General features: G+C 38.1%; 1 protein-coding gene across 1 annotated transcript in view; it reads right to left on the bottom strand.

Moving 5' to 3' along the window:
- Positions 1 to 519: 519 nt before the first annotated feature.
- Positions 520 to 17,801, bottom strand: part of SVEP1 (sushi, von Willebrand factor type A, EGF and pentraxin domain containing 1) — a 225,115-nt gene continuing 207,833 nt past the window's right edge. The window contains exons 44-48 of the mRNA XM_011954605.1: positions 14,020 to 14,190; positions 12,374 to 12,469; positions 10,610 to 10,705; positions 5,202 to 5,295; positions 520 to 1,830 (exon numbers count right to left, since the gene is read on the bottom strand). Of these exons, the coding sequence (XP_011809995.1) occupies positions 1,809 to 1,830; positions 5,202 to 5,295; positions 10,610 to 10,705; positions 12,374 to 12,469; positions 14,020 to 14,190 (479 nt within the window). The 3' untranslated portion in view covers positions 520 to 1,808. The remainder of the gene's footprint in view (positions 1,831 to 5,201; positions 5,296 to 10,609; positions 10,706 to 12,373; positions 12,470 to 14,019; positions 14,191 to 17,801) is intronic.

Below are 17,801 nucleotides of genomic sequence, written 5' to 3' on the forward strand. Positions count from 1 at the left end.
TATTCAAAGTAACCCAATACAAACTCCACTTTGAAGGTATACTTATTCGGTAGGTACTTTCAGAACTAAGTGTTGTTTCCAATTGTTTTCTTAGCTTAATTTTTTTCTGGTACTATTTTTCTTATTACTCAGATTTGGGGCTGTATTTTCTTTTCTTTTTGAAATAGGGTCTCACTTTGTCACCCAGGCTGGAGTGAAGTGGTGCGATCTCAGCTCACTGCAGCCTCGTCCTCCCAGGTTCAAGCAATCCTCCTGCGTCAGCCTTCCCAAGTAGCTGGAACTACAGGCATGCATCACAATGCCCAGCTCATTTTTGTATTTTTTTTTTGTATTTATTTATTTTTTTTTAGGGATGGGGTTTCTCCATGGTGCTCAGGCTAGTCTCGAACTGCTGAGCTAGAGCTATCTGCCCACCTCAGTCTTCCAAAGTGCTAGGATTATAGGTGCAACCCATTGCACCCAGCCTTTTTGACTGTATTTTTATGTTTTTATGATTATAAATGACAAAGGTCAACATGGTTTGGAAGTTAATGGACTATGAGTAAATTTATTGGAAGGCAGACTCATAAGCATGTAAGACTGGTCAAGAAAGTGAATGTCAAGAGAAAGAAGGAGTCGTCAATGGCTGAGGGATGCCTATGGTAGTGAAGAGAACCACTAGAAGAATCAAAATCTTTTTCATCTTTCTGCATTCCTCCATAGTGCTACAACACACTCCAAGGCCTGTGTGGGAGCAGTTTTCCCAGAGGATGGAGGCAAGTTGATTGTGAGTTTCCTATTTTAAAACAAAATCTAGGGTTTGACTTTATTTTCTGAAGTCTGGGTAAGTCTTCATCTTGGTACAAGTATTGTGATAGAGGTAGGTGACAGTGAGGACTGAGAGGCAGCTCAGCTTTCTCTTAGGTGGCTGCAATTCTCTTTTGCAGGTGGGACCAGGAGTGTACAGCTCTGGGTAACATTTCCCATTTGCCCTTTTCCTTCTTTCCCCTTCCTACCTCCTTTCTCCCAAAATAGTGAGTTGTGGGATTACCAGTCCAGGTATCAGCTCTCTGTTAATCTTCCAGTTCTTGGATTTCTTATTCCAGCCATGAGAAAGAAGGCTAGCACTTTCATTGTGAACCAATGTCATTATGCTGTTTCTCCACATCCACAAAGTTAATACCTATGGCTTTTCAAATGTTGAGAAAATAATTAGCCAGGCTACCCTAAGTACCAGGACATAATTATGTGGTGGAGAGTACTAGGTCCAACAGTTACTGTCTGATTAAGTGAAAGAAAAAACTTTTATTATTACACACATTGTAAAGAAGATGGAACCAGAACGAAGAGGTCTCCTTTATTGTAAGGGGTCTCCCATGTGGTGCCAGTGGCACAGATGAAAGATCATGAGTCCTCTCTATGAATCCCTTGGCCACCTCATAAAATGGTACTATCCAGCAAAATATTATTTAGTAGCAAAATATATTTTAATTGAAAAATCATTTTAAGTAACTGAATAAAAACGTGTACCAGGAACTTTCCCAATAGACAGCAGAATATGTACATTTTGTGAGGGTAGAGCAGCATCTATTTAATATAATTTTTATATAGAAAATACAGGCATATTTAAAAATGGAAAACATGTAAGAAAGTATGTCACAAGGAATAACAAAATATATCACAAAATTTAAAAAGTAACTCCAAGTAACAAGTTTACTAAACAAGACCCAGCACCATGTTGGACTTTCTCTGCATAAGTTCCAGGATGCCCAGGCACTACCAAGGAGAGATGATCCTGCTTTTGGGAGAGCCAGCTGGTCGTGCAGTGGTTAAAACCCAGTCCTCCTTTTCCTGGGAAAAAAAAGCAACCAAATAGATTCAAAAGAAGAAATTGAACTGAAGAGCTAACATCTCTTTAGGGGTTGATGAAAACAGGATTGAAAGTCCCAGATATCTGGGCATTATCTGTGATGTTTATAGGGATGGGGGTCATTCTTTGAGATAACTGAGAGGCATGGAGTGCTAACTTATGGAAAGATCTGAGAAGCATCAGACCTGAGTTTTAGTCTTGATTCTGCCACTAGTTTTCCATCTTACAATTCTCTCTTCTGTAAAATGAGGGGTTTGGACCTAATGAACCTAAAGGTCTCTTAGTCCATTAAGAATCTATGGTTTTTAGTTATGGTATTTGCTTAGGATCAGTTTTCTGAAGATGTGCACAGAGGTCAGAGGAAACACAATTTCCTTCTGAACCACTGAATTATCTGGGAAAAAGGTCAGGTCAGTCTTATTTATCAGTACAGAATGTTAAACATTGAGGGATTTAATGGATGCCATAAGGCATTTCTCTACCAGCTGACAATCATGCCAGGAAATTGCTCCATCTGTTAACAAGCCTTTACTGAGCAGTGATTTTTGTGTCTGTACAAGGCACTAGGCATGTGTTTTTGTTTGTTTTTAAAAACAAGATCTTACTCTGTTGCCCAGGCTGGAGTGCAGTGGTACAGTCTAGGCTCACTGCAACCTCCGCCTCCTGGGTTCAAGCAATCCTCCCACCTCAGCCTCCTGAGTAGCTGAGACTACAGGTGTATGCCACTATGCCTGGCTAATTTTTCTGGGTATTTTTTGTAGAGACGGGATCTTCCTATGTTGCTCAGGCTGGTCTTGAACTCCTGGATCCAAGTGATCTGCTTGCCTTGGCTTCCCAAATTGCTGGGATTACAGGTGTGAGCCATCACAGTCAGCCCAGCATACAAACTTTAAGGCACTCAGTCTCATAGTAGAGAAGGAAAAAAATATACGGTAACATTTATTGTTTCTTTCTCAGAAAAGCATTCTCCCCCTCCCACTTTCCCTTCTTCTGGGAATTGCCAGACTTTCTTCCCTTTTACCCAGTTTTTTGACAAAATTACCCTTTATGTTGGTATAACATAATCCAACCCAGGACAGTTCATTGATTCATGCTTGGCCATTGAATCAGTCTGGACCAACCAGAGTCCTGGATTTTTAAACTGGGACAGTGTACTATATCTCTGGATACTGTATGGTGACATGTAAAAAATTCTGTAAGAAATTTTGTCCTGGCCGGGCATGGTGGCTCATGCCTGTAATCCCAGCATTTTGGGAGGCCAAGGTGGGTAAATCACCCGAGGTCAGGAGTTCGAGACCAGCCTGGCCAACATAGTGAAATCCCATCTCTACTAAAAATACAAAAATTAGCTGGGTGTGGTGGCACATGCCTGTAGTCCCAGCTACTCAGGAGGCTGAGACAGAATTGCTTGAACCCAGGAGGAGGAGGCTGCAGTAAGCTGAGATTGCACACTGCACTCCAGCCTGGGCATCTGAGTGAGACTCTGTCTTTAAGAAAAAAAAAAGAGAGAAATTCTGTCCTTCCCTTCCATGTGAACCAAACAGAAGAAAACCACTCCGCAGCAAGACAGAGGATGGAGCAGACCCTGGAAGAGGCGGTGACATGGGGAGGTAGAGAGGCACATGTGGCTTTTACATCCCTAGTCTGGTCCTCCTGATGCTCAACCACTCCTTTGTCTTTGGGTTCCATACAAAGTCCCTCTATTGTGATGATAAATCCTCTTCTTTGCTTAAACTGGTTAGAGTTTTAACAAGAATTACAGTATATGGAGGAGGAATCTGCCTGGTCCTCTGGGTTGCTAGTTAGCCTTCCCTTGAATGTGGGCTACACCTCTCAGCTTAATTTGCCATTATTTTTCTTGGATGCCTACTTCAAACTTTTGCATAAAAATCTAGATCTTGTTTTTCTTATTAATGTACAATATTTTCATACAAGCTAATAATTATCCTTTCCTCAATCAAGAAAGAACTCCTATGGACAGGTTTTAAATCACGCAAACTCTCTCTGGACTTCCTTTATCTCAAAAATGAAGAGGTTGAAATATAAAATCTAATATTTATAAGAAAGTATTAAATACTTTTTTTGAGTCACTGTTTTGTTTTTTTTTTTTCTCTTTTATTTCCTCTTTATTTGGCTCTCATTTTCTTAAATTCAACTCTGCTGTCAGGTAAAGGTATAATCTTGGCAGCTTCTTAATATATTTGTCCATTTCAAATTTGCTGTTTAGGGTTCAGTTTATTTTTTCTCTTTTTGCAGAGATGGCATACACTTGAGATGATGTGAGGAAATTCACTGGCATTACTGTAATTGCTTTTTTTTATATTTGCAAGTTGACTTTGACATTCCAATCAAAATAACAAACCAGGAAATGAAAAATAAAAGTTGTTTTCAGTTAACTGAATTTTTATCACTTAAAAAAATGAATATGGAAATACCTATTTGTTTTTAATGAGTCCTATATGATGGGGGTAAGTGTACATAATACAAATCTAAGTGCAGGGATGTATATTGAAAGTCTTAAAACATAGCTGATAATATTTCAACATTGCAACATTGGTGAGGACAATGTTTGAATGTTGAAAATATTTTATCTATGGTATGGCATAATATGGCTGATGATTTTCCTGATGTTTAAAAAGATATAAATGATCTTTTAACTATTTTTTTCCCTTTGACTTATTTTTGTGATAGTATTTTTAAACTATAATATTTATCTGGTCAGAAATGAGAAACCAATGAAAAAACACATTTTTACATAATCTTTTTGTAGTCAATGAAGTGCTACGTATATAAACACTAAAATATAAAACAAAAATATTTTACTTTAAAATAAACATTTCCTATCAATTCAATACGATTTTTATTGTAATGAAGAACTTAAACATCCATTGGGTCATTTTCAATAAAATATATTGTCTATTTATTTTACATCCTTGCATCTGTAGGATGCAATCTTCTGTTCAAGAAGATGATTTATTTATTTATTTATATAGCCCATTTTTTCTTTTTTTTAATTGCAAAAAATGTGGAATGCTTCAAAAATTTGTGTGTCATCCTCTAGCATGGGTCATACTAATCCTCTCTATGAAGTTCCAGTTTTAGTATATGTGCTGCTGAAGTCAGCACAAGACTGCTTAAGTTTGAGACATTCTTGTTTTATTTGTCAATCCTGAACTAATATTTCTTAGCTTTGGTTTTAGTTCAAATTTAGAGAGCATGTCTCAAAATGGATATTTTCACATACAAAATACTTAGTCAAACTAGATAGAGATAACTTCTGGCTCTTATGACAATTTACTTGAATTTTAGAGTCTTCATGTTACAGGTGAACATTCGTTTTTGGTTATCTTACCTGGAACAGTTATGTCCCGTCCAAGAAGAAAGACAATGACATCGGTTTGGCCTTACACATTTTCCACCATTTAAGCAGGGAGACTGGCAAACAGCTGGAATAAAAAGCCCACACATTTATTTAATACTTAGCAATCCTGACAATATCCATAAAGGCACGTAGGATAAGATTTGCCTCTACTTCCTGCAGCAGCCACTGCTGGTCTTCATATACCATTAGCATTATCCATTTCTGCTGCTCTGCTTGATCTCACATCCTTATGTGGTACTACCTCCCTTTTTCCTTCCAAGCTGGTCAATTTTCACATTTAAGTCCCAGATTAAGTTCTACATACTTATTGAAGGCTTTGCTGATCACTCCAAGTCCACTGATTTTCCTCTTCTCTAATCTTTTTTTATTTATGCCACCAATCTGACACTTTGAGAATTTTGAACTATAATTTTTTTGTGTGTTCAATTAGCTTGTACATTTCTTCCTTTTTTAAAAATTTCTTGCCACTGACTTGAAGCTCAAGAGTGTAAATTCCTCAAGGGAGTTAGCATTGAACTCTATGATTGACTGGGTGATTAAGTCAGACATCAACTTTTATGACAATAAATTAGGCACATGGATTGTCTAAAATAACAGATGATTCAACATCCCTTTGTGTTTGGCAAGGGGACACATTTCATGGTATCAGCTTTAACTGGAATTACAGAAACTGGTTAGCCACAGATAAAACCCTGAGAGGACACCGAAAGGTTTACTATCTAGGTGCCTTTCTCACAAATCCATTATCTCATAACCAAACTCTTCATCTGCATACATTTGTTAAAAAACCTGAAGATGCTGAAAATTCATCATGACCTAATACCAGCAAGTGTAACATATCAAAGAGAAAGGAGAACTCCTTGTAGGAAGGAAATAAAATGTCTGCTGGGAGAAAGCTGGAAATAAGAACCATTCCAATCTCTGTAGCACAGAAAGGCAGGCTCTTTCCTGGAGGAAAAACTCCTTTTTGGTGAAATATAAGTAAATGTCATTTCTTCAGTCATTCATTCATAAAATATGGAGAAAATGTCTGCTAAGCAAGTAGCAGGCACTTGATAAGCACTGGTCCTTGTCCAGACAGAACAAGAGAGAGGACAAGAAGTAAAATACGCCTTTTCCCTTGGGGAGCTCTCTTGGTAAGTTAAGATTAAGAGCTGGCCAGCAGAATGCACTTATTAGCAATCTAATGGGAAAGAAAATTATGAAACAAAGCAGGATTAAAACAGGCAAAAATAAAACTCAGTAACTGAAAACAAACTCTTCATAGTTTCTGCTTGCTGATATAAGAATACGTTACTCCTTTTCAGGACTATGCTGATTTAGCAGTGCCTGACTGCACTAACAAACTAGTTATTACTTTTACTTCTTTGTCTAAAAGCTTAATCCTCCTTCCCTATCACATCGGTGGTCCCAGTGTTCATTCAGGGCCACCTTTTTATGTCGTGTGTCTTCTGCAGTCTTATATTTCCTCCCATGAGTATTTTTCAGTGATGACTTATAAATCTCTATCTTCATCTAAATGAATTTTCTGAGACCCTAAACTATCATCCAACTGCCTATCACTCCCCTTGTATGTTTCACAGTCCCCTCAAACTCAGTGTGTCCATACTTAACTCCTTATGGCTTCTCCTGTCTTCTCTATCTCAGTAAATGGCATCATCTTCCACTCCAATGCCCAAGCTGGAAACAGCTTTACTCTTCCAAGTAGTTTTGACTCTACATGGATTCTACCCCTCACAATAGATCTGTAACCAAGTAGCATTGATTCTTACTCTTTACTGTCTCTCAAATCTGCTCTTTTGTGGTTGTTTCTCCTGACTTCATTAATTCTTGTCAATTCTGCTTTTACAACCCTCCCTCCCCCACCAACGAATCTCTCGATTGTAAGTCTTGCTTTCTTCCACTTTTCATACTGCTGCCAAAATCAGTTTTCTAAAAGAAAATCCGATCACATGATTTTCCTGCTTAAGATCCTTCAGTGGCTTCTGTCGCTCTCAACACATAATTTAGCATCTTGCACTTAGCATGCGATGCGTTTCCTGATCTGATGCTGCCCATCTTTAGAGCTTCATTCCAGCCACTCCCCTGCATTTCTTCTATGGCTTTGGTTATCCTTTGCTGAACACACCTGTGTATTTTGTGATTCATGCCTTTAGCTGCAACGATTTTCTTCTGGTGACTCCTTTTGTTTCTCCTCAGATTCTATGCTTGCGAAGCTTTTTCTGAACTTTGACATTTGGTTAGTTTACCCATTTTCACTGTTGTCATAGCCCATTTTATAGATTTTGATTAGCCTCTATCTTAACATATCCTAGTTATCTATTTACAGGCCATTCCGTATCCCTTCCCCTTTCCTAGACTGAAATTCTGGAGGGCAGGAGCCCCTGTTTTATATGCTTATGATATGCTTAGTACTTAGGGGTATAAATAGGATCTATGCTGAGGTAGCTGCTATAAGATTTGGAAAAACGAAGACCATAGTCAGTGTCATTAAGGAGCATATTCTTGTTAGAGAGCTAAGGTGTAAAAGAAATTCACATAAATCAGATCCATTTATTAGCTTTAACTGCATGATTCTAACTAGTTGTGTAACATTTATAGAAATGGAATGTTAGAAAGTAGATTATTGTGATATTGAACAAGTTTAGAGATCAGAGGAAACTTAGCTAGGACTTGGGGGTTGAGTGAGGCTAGAATAGGTGGAGGAAAGAGGCAGATCATGTGCACATGTAAGGAGACTGGGGAGAACAGGCTGCTTGCAGGGGTAGTGAGAAAACCGTCACTGCAGGGCACAGTGTGTAATGGTAGGATAAGAAGTGAGTTGTGCTTCAGGTGTGCGGAAGCTGGCTTATGCAGTACCTTGGAAGTCAAAAGAATTCAGGGTGGATGTGGAGACTAAAATAGAGAGAACCATTTTAGGCTCTTAAACCAGGGCAAAGACATGCCAAAGTAGTACACTGATGATGTTCAGTCTGGAGGGACATGGTGACAAGAAGGTCAACTGGGCCATGATCCAGGATCTTTTACTGGCTGGTGACAGTGGTGTGGAGTAGAATGTGAGGGATGCTGAGCAGGAAGGAACAAAAATAGTGATGGCGCTGTAACCTCAGATGAAAGGGAAGGTGAGCCAAGAGTAATTCATTCATTACCTGCACCAGTAAGGTACCTGGAAAAAAGCAGAGCTTGTTTATAGATGAGCAGGAGAAATGTGGGTAAATATCAAGGTTGATTTATTATAAACAAACACTATATAGACTGCTTTCAGAGTCTCAAATAAGCCTTCAAATTCAGCCTCTAGGACATTTTTCCTTCTCTACCTTCATGAATGGCTCAATTTTGGCTTTAAGTAGGGTGATGACTGCCTGTCTGCTTTTGTCTGTAACAGTACTTTTCAGTCTCATTTTTCTGGTTTACTTATTAATAGTGCCTCTTTTACTCTCAAAAATGTCCTGGTTTAGATGCTAAATTATATGGTCTTCCTAGCTTAGGGTTCATGACAAGCTCTGGTGTCAGGAAGCCCTGTCTATACTTTACATGCCGTTTACATTTTACTCCACTGAGGAAGTGGTATAAACATTGTTTATAGGAAGAATAGTGGTATGTCAGAATTAATACTTAATAAATATAGCAAGCCCTATTTTTTAAATGGTGGCTTAAAATTTTAGGACATTAGAAAGGTAGTTTGTCATTTTAAATTGAGTTATTTGACATTTACTAAAAATACCTACTATATTTAGACACTAGGCTAAGCACTGGGAATATAAAGCTGATAAAATCCTTGCCCTCAGGTGGCGTATAATCTAGTGGGGGAAGGGATAGATAATCAAGCAAATGAACAGGTGTCAAAGTACAGTGGGCCAAATGCTGTATTTGAGGTCCGCAAGAGGTGCTAAGAGGATGTTTGTTACGAATCAATCAACTACCATTTGTTACTGTTGTCCATGATAAGAAACCATCTCTTTGATGAGTTTTGTAATTTTTTTCTTTTTTCTTTAAACTTTTTTTTTAACTTTTATTTTAGGTTCAAGGGTGCATGTGCAGGTCTGCTGTATAGGTACATTGTGTCACAGGAGTTTGCTGTACAGATTATTTCATTACTCAGGTACTAAGCCTAGTTCCCAATAGTTATTTTTTCTGATCCTCTCCTTCCTCCCACCCTCTACCCTCAAGTAGGCTCCAGTGTCTATTGTTCCTCTCTCTGTGTTCATGTGTTCTTATCATTTAGCTCCCACCATTTAGCTCCCACTTACAAGTGAGAACGTGTGGTATTTGGTTTTCTGTTCCTGCATTAGTTTTCTAAAGATGATGGCCTCCAGCTCCATCTATATCCCATGGTCTCGTTCTTTTTTACAGCTTCAGGGCTGTTACTAAAAAGTAAAACAATAGGCTGGATGCAGTGGCTCACACCTGTAATCTCAACACTTCGGGAGGCCAAGGTGGGTGGATCACTTGAGGTCAGGAGTTCAAGATCAGTCTGGCCAACATGGTGAAACTCTGTCTCTACTAAAAATAGAAAAATTAGCAGGGTGTGGCAGCAGGTGCCTATAATCCCAGCTACTCGGGAGGCTGAGGCAGGAGAATCACCTGAACCCGGGAGACGGAGGTTTCAGTGAGTCAAGATCACGCCACTGCACTCCAGCCTGGGTGACCAGAGTGAAACTCTATCTCAAAAAACAAAACAAAACAAAAAAACAGATGCTGGTGAGGTTGTGGAGAAAAGGGAACACTTATACACTGTTGGTAAGAGTGTAAATTAGTTCAACCATTGAGGAAAGCAGTATGGCGATTCCTCAAAGACCTAAAAACAGAACTACCATTCAACCCAGCAATCCCATTACTGGCTATATACCCAAGGGAATAGAAATCATTCTACCATAAAGACACATGCACGTGTATGTTCATTGCAGCACCATGCACAACAGCAAAGACATGGAATCAACCTAAATACTCATCAATGGTAGACTGGATAAAGTGACTTTTTTTTTCATTTTAATTTAAATTTTATTTATGTATAACCTTGTTCTTTCTAAAGAATAAGCATGAATTTAGTAATTTAGCTTCTTAGAGATTAAAATAAATATTATTCTGAACCTCTGTGTAATGTTTCTCTATGCTCTGCAAAATGAAGCAGATGACATAAAGAAGATAATTGAGTCGACTTAGATGCTATTCTTTGGCACATGACTGGGAAACCTGTTTAGGCAACCATAAGATTCAGTGTTGAGACACCAATCGAGGGATCATCTTGAGGACTTTTTCAGAAACATCAGTACTTTTTCACTTTACCACCACTTCTGAGTCTGAGTCATACTCTTCAATGTCCTCTGGAGTTTCATGGGACTGAGCCACCAAGAAAACAAACCATGAAAGAGGCCTACCTATATGACAGCGAGACCCTGTCCAGCCAGGTGGGCAGTCACACTGGTAAGGGGCCACACAGCGACCTCCGTTCAGACAGGGAAGAATGCAGATTGCTAAAGAAAAGGGGGGTGGGATTGAAATGGCATTGATCAAAATACACATCTCAGATAGGTTCAAGAGTTCAGAAAACATTTTGCAGGAGTGAAACCTTATATGACTCACTAAATAACTTTCCTGCATGTGTTCTGCTTATTAATGAGTATCACTGGGAAAACACAATCAGGAAAGTAAGCCTGGATTCTTAGCCAGATATAATGACTCTAAGGCCAAATCCACTTTCAGTGAAGACACTCGGTAATCAGTGTCTGCAAAGTGCTTTGCTTTAACTCTTCACAAAATAAGCAGAACGGTCTCCATTTATTATAGCTTCAAATTTCCATTACAAGTTACATAAAATGTTCTAAGAGGATTTGGCTGCCTTGAGGCTCTCTTCCTGTCTTGAACTAAATGTGAGAATGGGAATCAGATGGGCTATAACATAGGATTGGAGTTTGCAACATTTTGGTAGCAATGGGACAACACACCCTTTATTTCCGAGAAGCTGAAGCCTGATGGTGACTGAATGATGTGTCCCCTACACTGTCTGTGACTATCATTCCTCCTCCTAGAAACAATAGAAATCTTTAAAGAGGCATAGTCTGTTTAAAAGATGTGAGATTGTTGCCTTGCTCCTCAAAATCAAGTTCCCTAACCAATAGTCTCGGCATCACCTAGGAGTTGGTTAGCAACGCAGATGTCAGGTACCAACCCAGATCTGCTGATCTCCCAGATGATCTGTATGCACAGCAAAGCTTGGGAAGCCCTGGTGTAATGAAGGAGGGCAGGCATACCCTCAGTGAGTCAGGCCAGCTAAGCCAGCCAAGCCAGGCCTGTCATGAGGTACCCCAAAGTCAATGCTCACTAAGTCTTTGGACTCTTGACATAAGAACAGGTTAAGTCTGTGAGCTCTAGGTGAAATGGAATGATTGGAAGTCACACTTAAAACATGTTAGTCTCTTATAAAATTTCTGCCTTTAGGAAAAACTGGTATAGACCAATGACCATCACATGAATCACTCTTAATGGTTTACATACACTGCTCCCATTGAAATATGAAACCATTTTATCCTTGTATATATTTTAAGATATTGAAATAAAGTGTAGTTGAGACATTTAAAAAATTTAACATCACTATCTATACCTCCCTGGAATTTCAAATTCAAATGTGTTTCTGTAAGGATCAAAATTCTATATTAATTTACCAAGTATGGATATAGGAGTGCCAGCTTTCCTTATTTTCTTAATTAGTATAAACCATTCTTAACAACAAAGAGGAAATGGTGAGCTGCAAATATTACCTGCAAAGTACATGTTTTGCAGTGGTGCCCTTTTATACCAACTGTAGCAATGATTGACATAGCACATAGTAGACCCTGAATTAAGGGAAGAGGATGGCTTGGAGACTTTACAACAAACTCCTTCTCAAGAAGACTTTTGCAAACTTGTGCCAGGGAGCATGTGAAGATGACTTTAGATGAATCTTAATAACAGTATTTTCAAAGTCATGAATATTTTAGATCTTCTGCAACCTATGGACACATATGTGCACTGTTTGGTGTGGACAAGGACTTACAGCAAATGAATTATTCCCAACACTACAACCATTTCCTGGTAACTCCCCTCAGGTGGGAGCATCCAGGCAATTTGTCACGACACAAAGTAAGATCTGAAGAGCAACTCACGTTCTTCACAGAGGCGCCCCATCCAGCCCTCTGGACAGGAACAAGCATTTGGGCGTTGGCAGATGCCCCCATTCTGACATGGAAATCGACAGACGGCTGGAAAAGAAGCAGGATGGGTCACAAATGTAGGGAATTATGGAAGGGAAGGAGTCAGAAAATAGGATTGCTCCTTTATATTTCATACTACTTCCTTGAATCAAGCTTTCAGGAAGGGAAACAAAAATCGAATCTCAAGAGGAAATTTCAGTATGTGGAGAAATACAGCATTATGTTGGCTGCTATTATTGTAGTTTTCCCTGTAGCTTTATTAAGGTATACAACAAATAAACCTTAAATATATACAACAAATAAAAATTGTATATATTTAAGGTTTACGACGTGATGTTTTGATTTATGTAGATTGTGAAATAATCACCACAAGTGAGCTAATTAGCACATTCATCCCCTCACATAGTTATTGTTTTCTATCTTTCTTTTTTGTGGTGAGAACACAAGATCTATCCTTTCAGCAAATTTTCAGTATACAATACAGTATTGTTAACTACAGTCACATTGCTGGATGTTAGAACTCTAGAACTTATTCATCTTGCATAACTGAAACTTTGATACTTTGACTAACATCTCCCTATCCTTACCCCCCTCCCAGCTCCTGGAAATCACCATCTACTCTCTGCTTCTATGAGTTTGACTATTTTAGATTGCACCTATCAGCAAAATCGGGCAGTATATGTCATTCTATGTCTGGCTTATTTTATGTAGCATGATGTCCTCCAGGTTAATCCATGTGTTGTAAATGGCAGGATTTTCTTCTTTTGTAAAGCTGATTAATATTTCATTAATATGTCTACCTATTTTTATCTACATGTCTATCTAATCTATCTTCTTATCATCATCATCCTTCTATCAACACACACTTTTTTTTATCCATTTATCTGTCAACAGACATTTATGTTGTTTCAATATCACACACACAACACTCATTCTGACTTTAGAATTTAAGTGAAGTCTGGGATATTCCTTTAAGATGTCCCCCCTCAACAACTCTCTCAAAAGGCTCTACATTCTCTTACATCCCATGTATTGGTGATCTCATTTCTTATTGTTGCTGTCAGACAATGAATCCTCTTTCTTGTGCAATAGCCCCTGTTTCTTTTGAGGCTCATGCCATTCATCCATTGACTTCCTCAATATTCCTTGCCTCACCAGTTGTTAAAGTCCAAATCTGAACACTGTTTATGTGGTCAACTCATCCAACAACTCAATTATTCTTTTAGTTCCTTGGTTATATCTGTGTGTACTAGCATACTTCTTGACTTTTAGCAAATATTTGTAGAATGAATGAAATAATTATTATGATGTATAAAAACTATATTTTATTAGAAAAGTGTAAGTTTTAGAAGGACATAATACTAGGGTGCCTCATTACCTCTTTCTGTTTTGCAGAATTTCAAGCACGGAACCTCAGAGTTCTATGTGCTTTTAAAAATCAAACCATAACATTAAAAGAAAATGACACAGCTGCTAAAAGAAATTTTAAAGCCAAGGAAGAATAAAGCAGCATGCATATTAATTGTTGGACAAATCAGATTTCTATACACATTTCCTTGCAGTTTCACTAAGAAATAACCATGCAAATATTTCCTTACCTCTGCAAATAGGAGGTGATGTCCATGTTCCATTTTCTAAACAAACACTCCTTAGGGAACCCTCCAACATGTATCCACTGTAACAGGAGTAGGTGATCATGTCTCCGTATTGATAATGTACGCCTCGAGCAATTGCATTTTCTACATGAGCTGGTGGACCACATGAGATTTCTACAGGAAAACAAAACAGCAATTAAGCTTGTGCTATTAACACAGACTGAGAACACAGTCTCATCTCTCAGAATGAATTAATTTAAAGAGCAAAAATAAAATACATAAGGGAAACATTTTCATCTACTTCTCTAGAATAGTAAGAACTAAAGAATTAACTGCTGCTGTTAAGAAAAATTAGACATACAAAGATAAAAGGTTTTTTGTCTTCTGATTCAAATGTTGAAGGAGAGTCTATTTTAAATCTAAGGAAAGCAGTCTGTAGGACATCAAGAATTAGCTCTTGTACCTTGTCAGATGACTGGCTGCTAGAGACTTTCAAAACAGGATGCTTGTTAAATGAGGAGAGAAAGCATGATGATTGTAGTCTACTGTTTCAGAGTAAAGATCATTAATTGTAGTACTGCATATTGTATCAGGGCTATTTTGTTAATGCCTAGTAACAGTGCCTAGCATGCAACATGCTCTTGAAAATGAGTCAATGAATGAATATTGTCTCTAGTCTGTAGATGCTCAATGAATACAACTTGATCAGGTTTATGAAATTCAAGGTTTCATGTTAGTTTTCCTCTTTTCAATACTGTAAAAGAGTGACTTTCTGCTTTTGGGATCTGTGTTAGATTGGATGATAATCTTCTCTTTTTAAAGCGACATATGATGTATATTTAAATAGAAGTTTTTATAACTGATACTGTTTTGAGAATTTTACAAGAAGCCTTAAGATAATTAGAATTATTCCATGGTGGGGCACAAGGCAAGGGCTAGATCAGTGTCAGGATTCTAATCAGAATCTAGTTTGTTCAACTTTTGAATGAAGAGTTCTTATAAGCTGGCTTCTAAAAGGTCACTTTGTTGTCATAATACTACCAAAAACTTGTTAGAGGAGATAATGAATTTGTATGATTTTTCTAAACTTTTTTCCCCTCTAAGGTGGACAAAATACCTACTATGCAACAGAAATCAGAAGGAAATAAATGAATTATGTTTACTGATTTGCATATGTTGAACCAGCCTTGCATCCAGGGGAAGAAGGCAGCTTGATTTTTTTTTTTTTTTTTTGATGTGCTGCTGGATTTGGTTCTCCAGTATTTTATTGAGGATTTTTGTATTGATGTTCATCCGGGAAATTGGTCTAAAGTTTTTTTTCTTGTATTTCTGCCAGGTTTTGGTGTCAGGATGATGCTGGCCTCATAAAATGAGTTAGGGAGGAGTCCCTCCTTTTCAATTGTTTGGAATAGTTTCTGAAGGAATGGTACCAGCTACTCTTTGTACCACTGGGAGAATTCAGCTATAAATCTGGTCCTTGGCTTTTTTTGGTTGGTAGGCTATTTATTACTGCGTCAATTTCAGAACTGGTTATTGGCCTATTCAGGAATTCAACTTTTTCCTGGTTCAGTCTTGCAAGGGTGCATGTGTCCAGGAATTTATCCATTTCTTCTAGATTTTCTAGTTTATGTGCATAGAGGTATTTATAGTATTCTCTGACGGTTGGTTGTATTTCTGTGGCATCAGTGGTGATATCCCCTTTATCATTTTTTATTGTGTTTATTTGATTCTTCTCTTTTCTTATTAGTCTAGCTAGCGGTCTATTTTATTGCTTTTTTCAAAAAAAAAAAACAGCTCCTTGATTAATTCATTGTTTTGAAGGGTTTTTTGTGCCTCTATCTCCTTCAGTTCTGCTCTGATCTTGGTTATTTCTTGTCTTCTGCTAGCTTTAGGGTTTGCTCTTGGTTCTCTAGTTCTTTTAGTTGTGATGTTAGGGTGTCAATTTGAGATATTTCTACCTTTTTGATGTGGGCATTTAGTGCTATAAATTTCCCTTTTAACACTGCTTTAACTGTGTCCCAGAGATTCTGGTAGATTGTCTCATTGTTCTCATTGCTTTCAAAGAACTTGATTTCTTCCTTAATTTCATTATGTACCCAGGAGTCATTCAGAAGCAGATTGTTCAATTTCCATGTAGTGTGGTTTTGAGTTTCTTAATCCTGAGTTCAAATTTGATTGAGCTGTGGTCTGAGAGAATGTTATGATTTCAGTTGTTTTGCCTTTGCTGAGGAGTGTTTTACTTCCAATTATGTGATCAATTTTAGAGAAAGTGCTGTGTAGCAATGAGAAGAATGTATATTCTGTTGTTTTGGGGTGGAGAGTTCTGTAGATGTCTATCAAGACCACTTGATCCAGAGCTGAGTTCAAGTCCTGAATATCCTTGTTAATTTTCTGTCTCGATGATCTAATATTGACAGTGGGGTGTTCAAGTCTCCCACTATTATTGTGTAAATGTCAAAGTCTATTTATAGGTCTCTAAGAACTTGATTTATGAATTTGGGTGCTCCTGTACTGGGTGCATATATATTTAGTAATTGAACCCTTTACCATTATGAAATGCCCTTGTCTTTTTTGATCCTTGCTGGTTTAAAGTCTGTTTTGTCAGAAACTAGAATTACAACCCTTTTTTTCCTGCTTTTCATTTGCTTGGCATTTTGTGTCTTTCAACTGGGGGCATTTAACTCATTTGCATTTAAGGTTAGCATTGTTAAGTGTGAATTTGATCCTGTCATCATGATGCTAGGTGGTTACTTTGCAGACTTGTTAATGTAGTTGCTTCATCTTGTTATGATCTTTGTACTTCAGCGTGTTTTCTTTTTTTTAATACTTTATGTTCTAGGGTACATGTGCACAACGGGCAGGTTTGTTACATATGTATACAGGTGCCATGTTGGTGTGCTGCACCCACTAACTTGTCATTTACATTAGGAATATCTCCTAATGCTATCCCTCCCCCCTAAACCCACCTCAGAACAGACCCCGGTATATGATGTTCCTCTTCCTGTGTCCAAGGGATCTCATTGTTCAATTCCCACCTATGAGTGAGAACATGCGGTGTTTGGTTTTCTGTTCTTGCGATAGTTTGCTGAGAATGATGGTTTCCAGTTGCATCCACGTCCCTACAGAGGACATGAACTCATCCTTTTTTATGGCTGCATAGTATTCCATGGTGTATATGTGCCACGTTTTCTTTTTTTAAATTATACTTTAAGTTCTAGGGTACATGTGCACAACGTGGTTTGTTACATATGTATACATGTGCCATGTTGGTGTGCTGCAGCCATTACCTCGTCATTTACATTAGGTATATCTCCTAATGCTATCCCTCCCCCTCCCCGCTCCCCACAATAGGCCCCGATGTATGATGTTCCCCTTCCAGAGTCCAAGTGATCTCACTGTTCAATTCCCACCTATGAGTGAGAACATGCAGTGTTTGGTTTTCCGTTCTTATGATAGTTTGCTGAGAATGATTGTTTCCAGCTACATCCATGTCCCTGCAAAGGACACGAACTCATCCTTTTGTATGGCTGCATAGTATTCCATGGTGTATATATGTCACATTTTCTTAATCCATTCTGTCACTGATGGACATTTGGGTTGATTCCAAGTCTTTGCTATTATGAATAGTGCCACAATAAACATACGTGTGCATGTGTCTTTATAGCAGCACGATTTATAATCCTTGGGGTATATACCCAGTAATGGGATGGCTGGATCAAATGGTATTTCTAGTTCTAGATCCTTGAGGAATCGCCACACTCTTTTCCACAATGGTTGAGCTAGTT

This window comes from Colobus angolensis, unplaced genomic scaffold, assembly GCF_000951035.1.
Source record: "Colobus angolensis palliatus isolate OR3802 unplaced genomic scaffold, Cang.pa_1.0 Scaffold386, whole genome shotgun sequence".
Classification (NCBI taxonomy): domain Eukaryota; kingdom Metazoa; phylum Chordata; class Mammalia; order Primates; family Cercopithecidae; genus Colobus; species Colobus angolensis.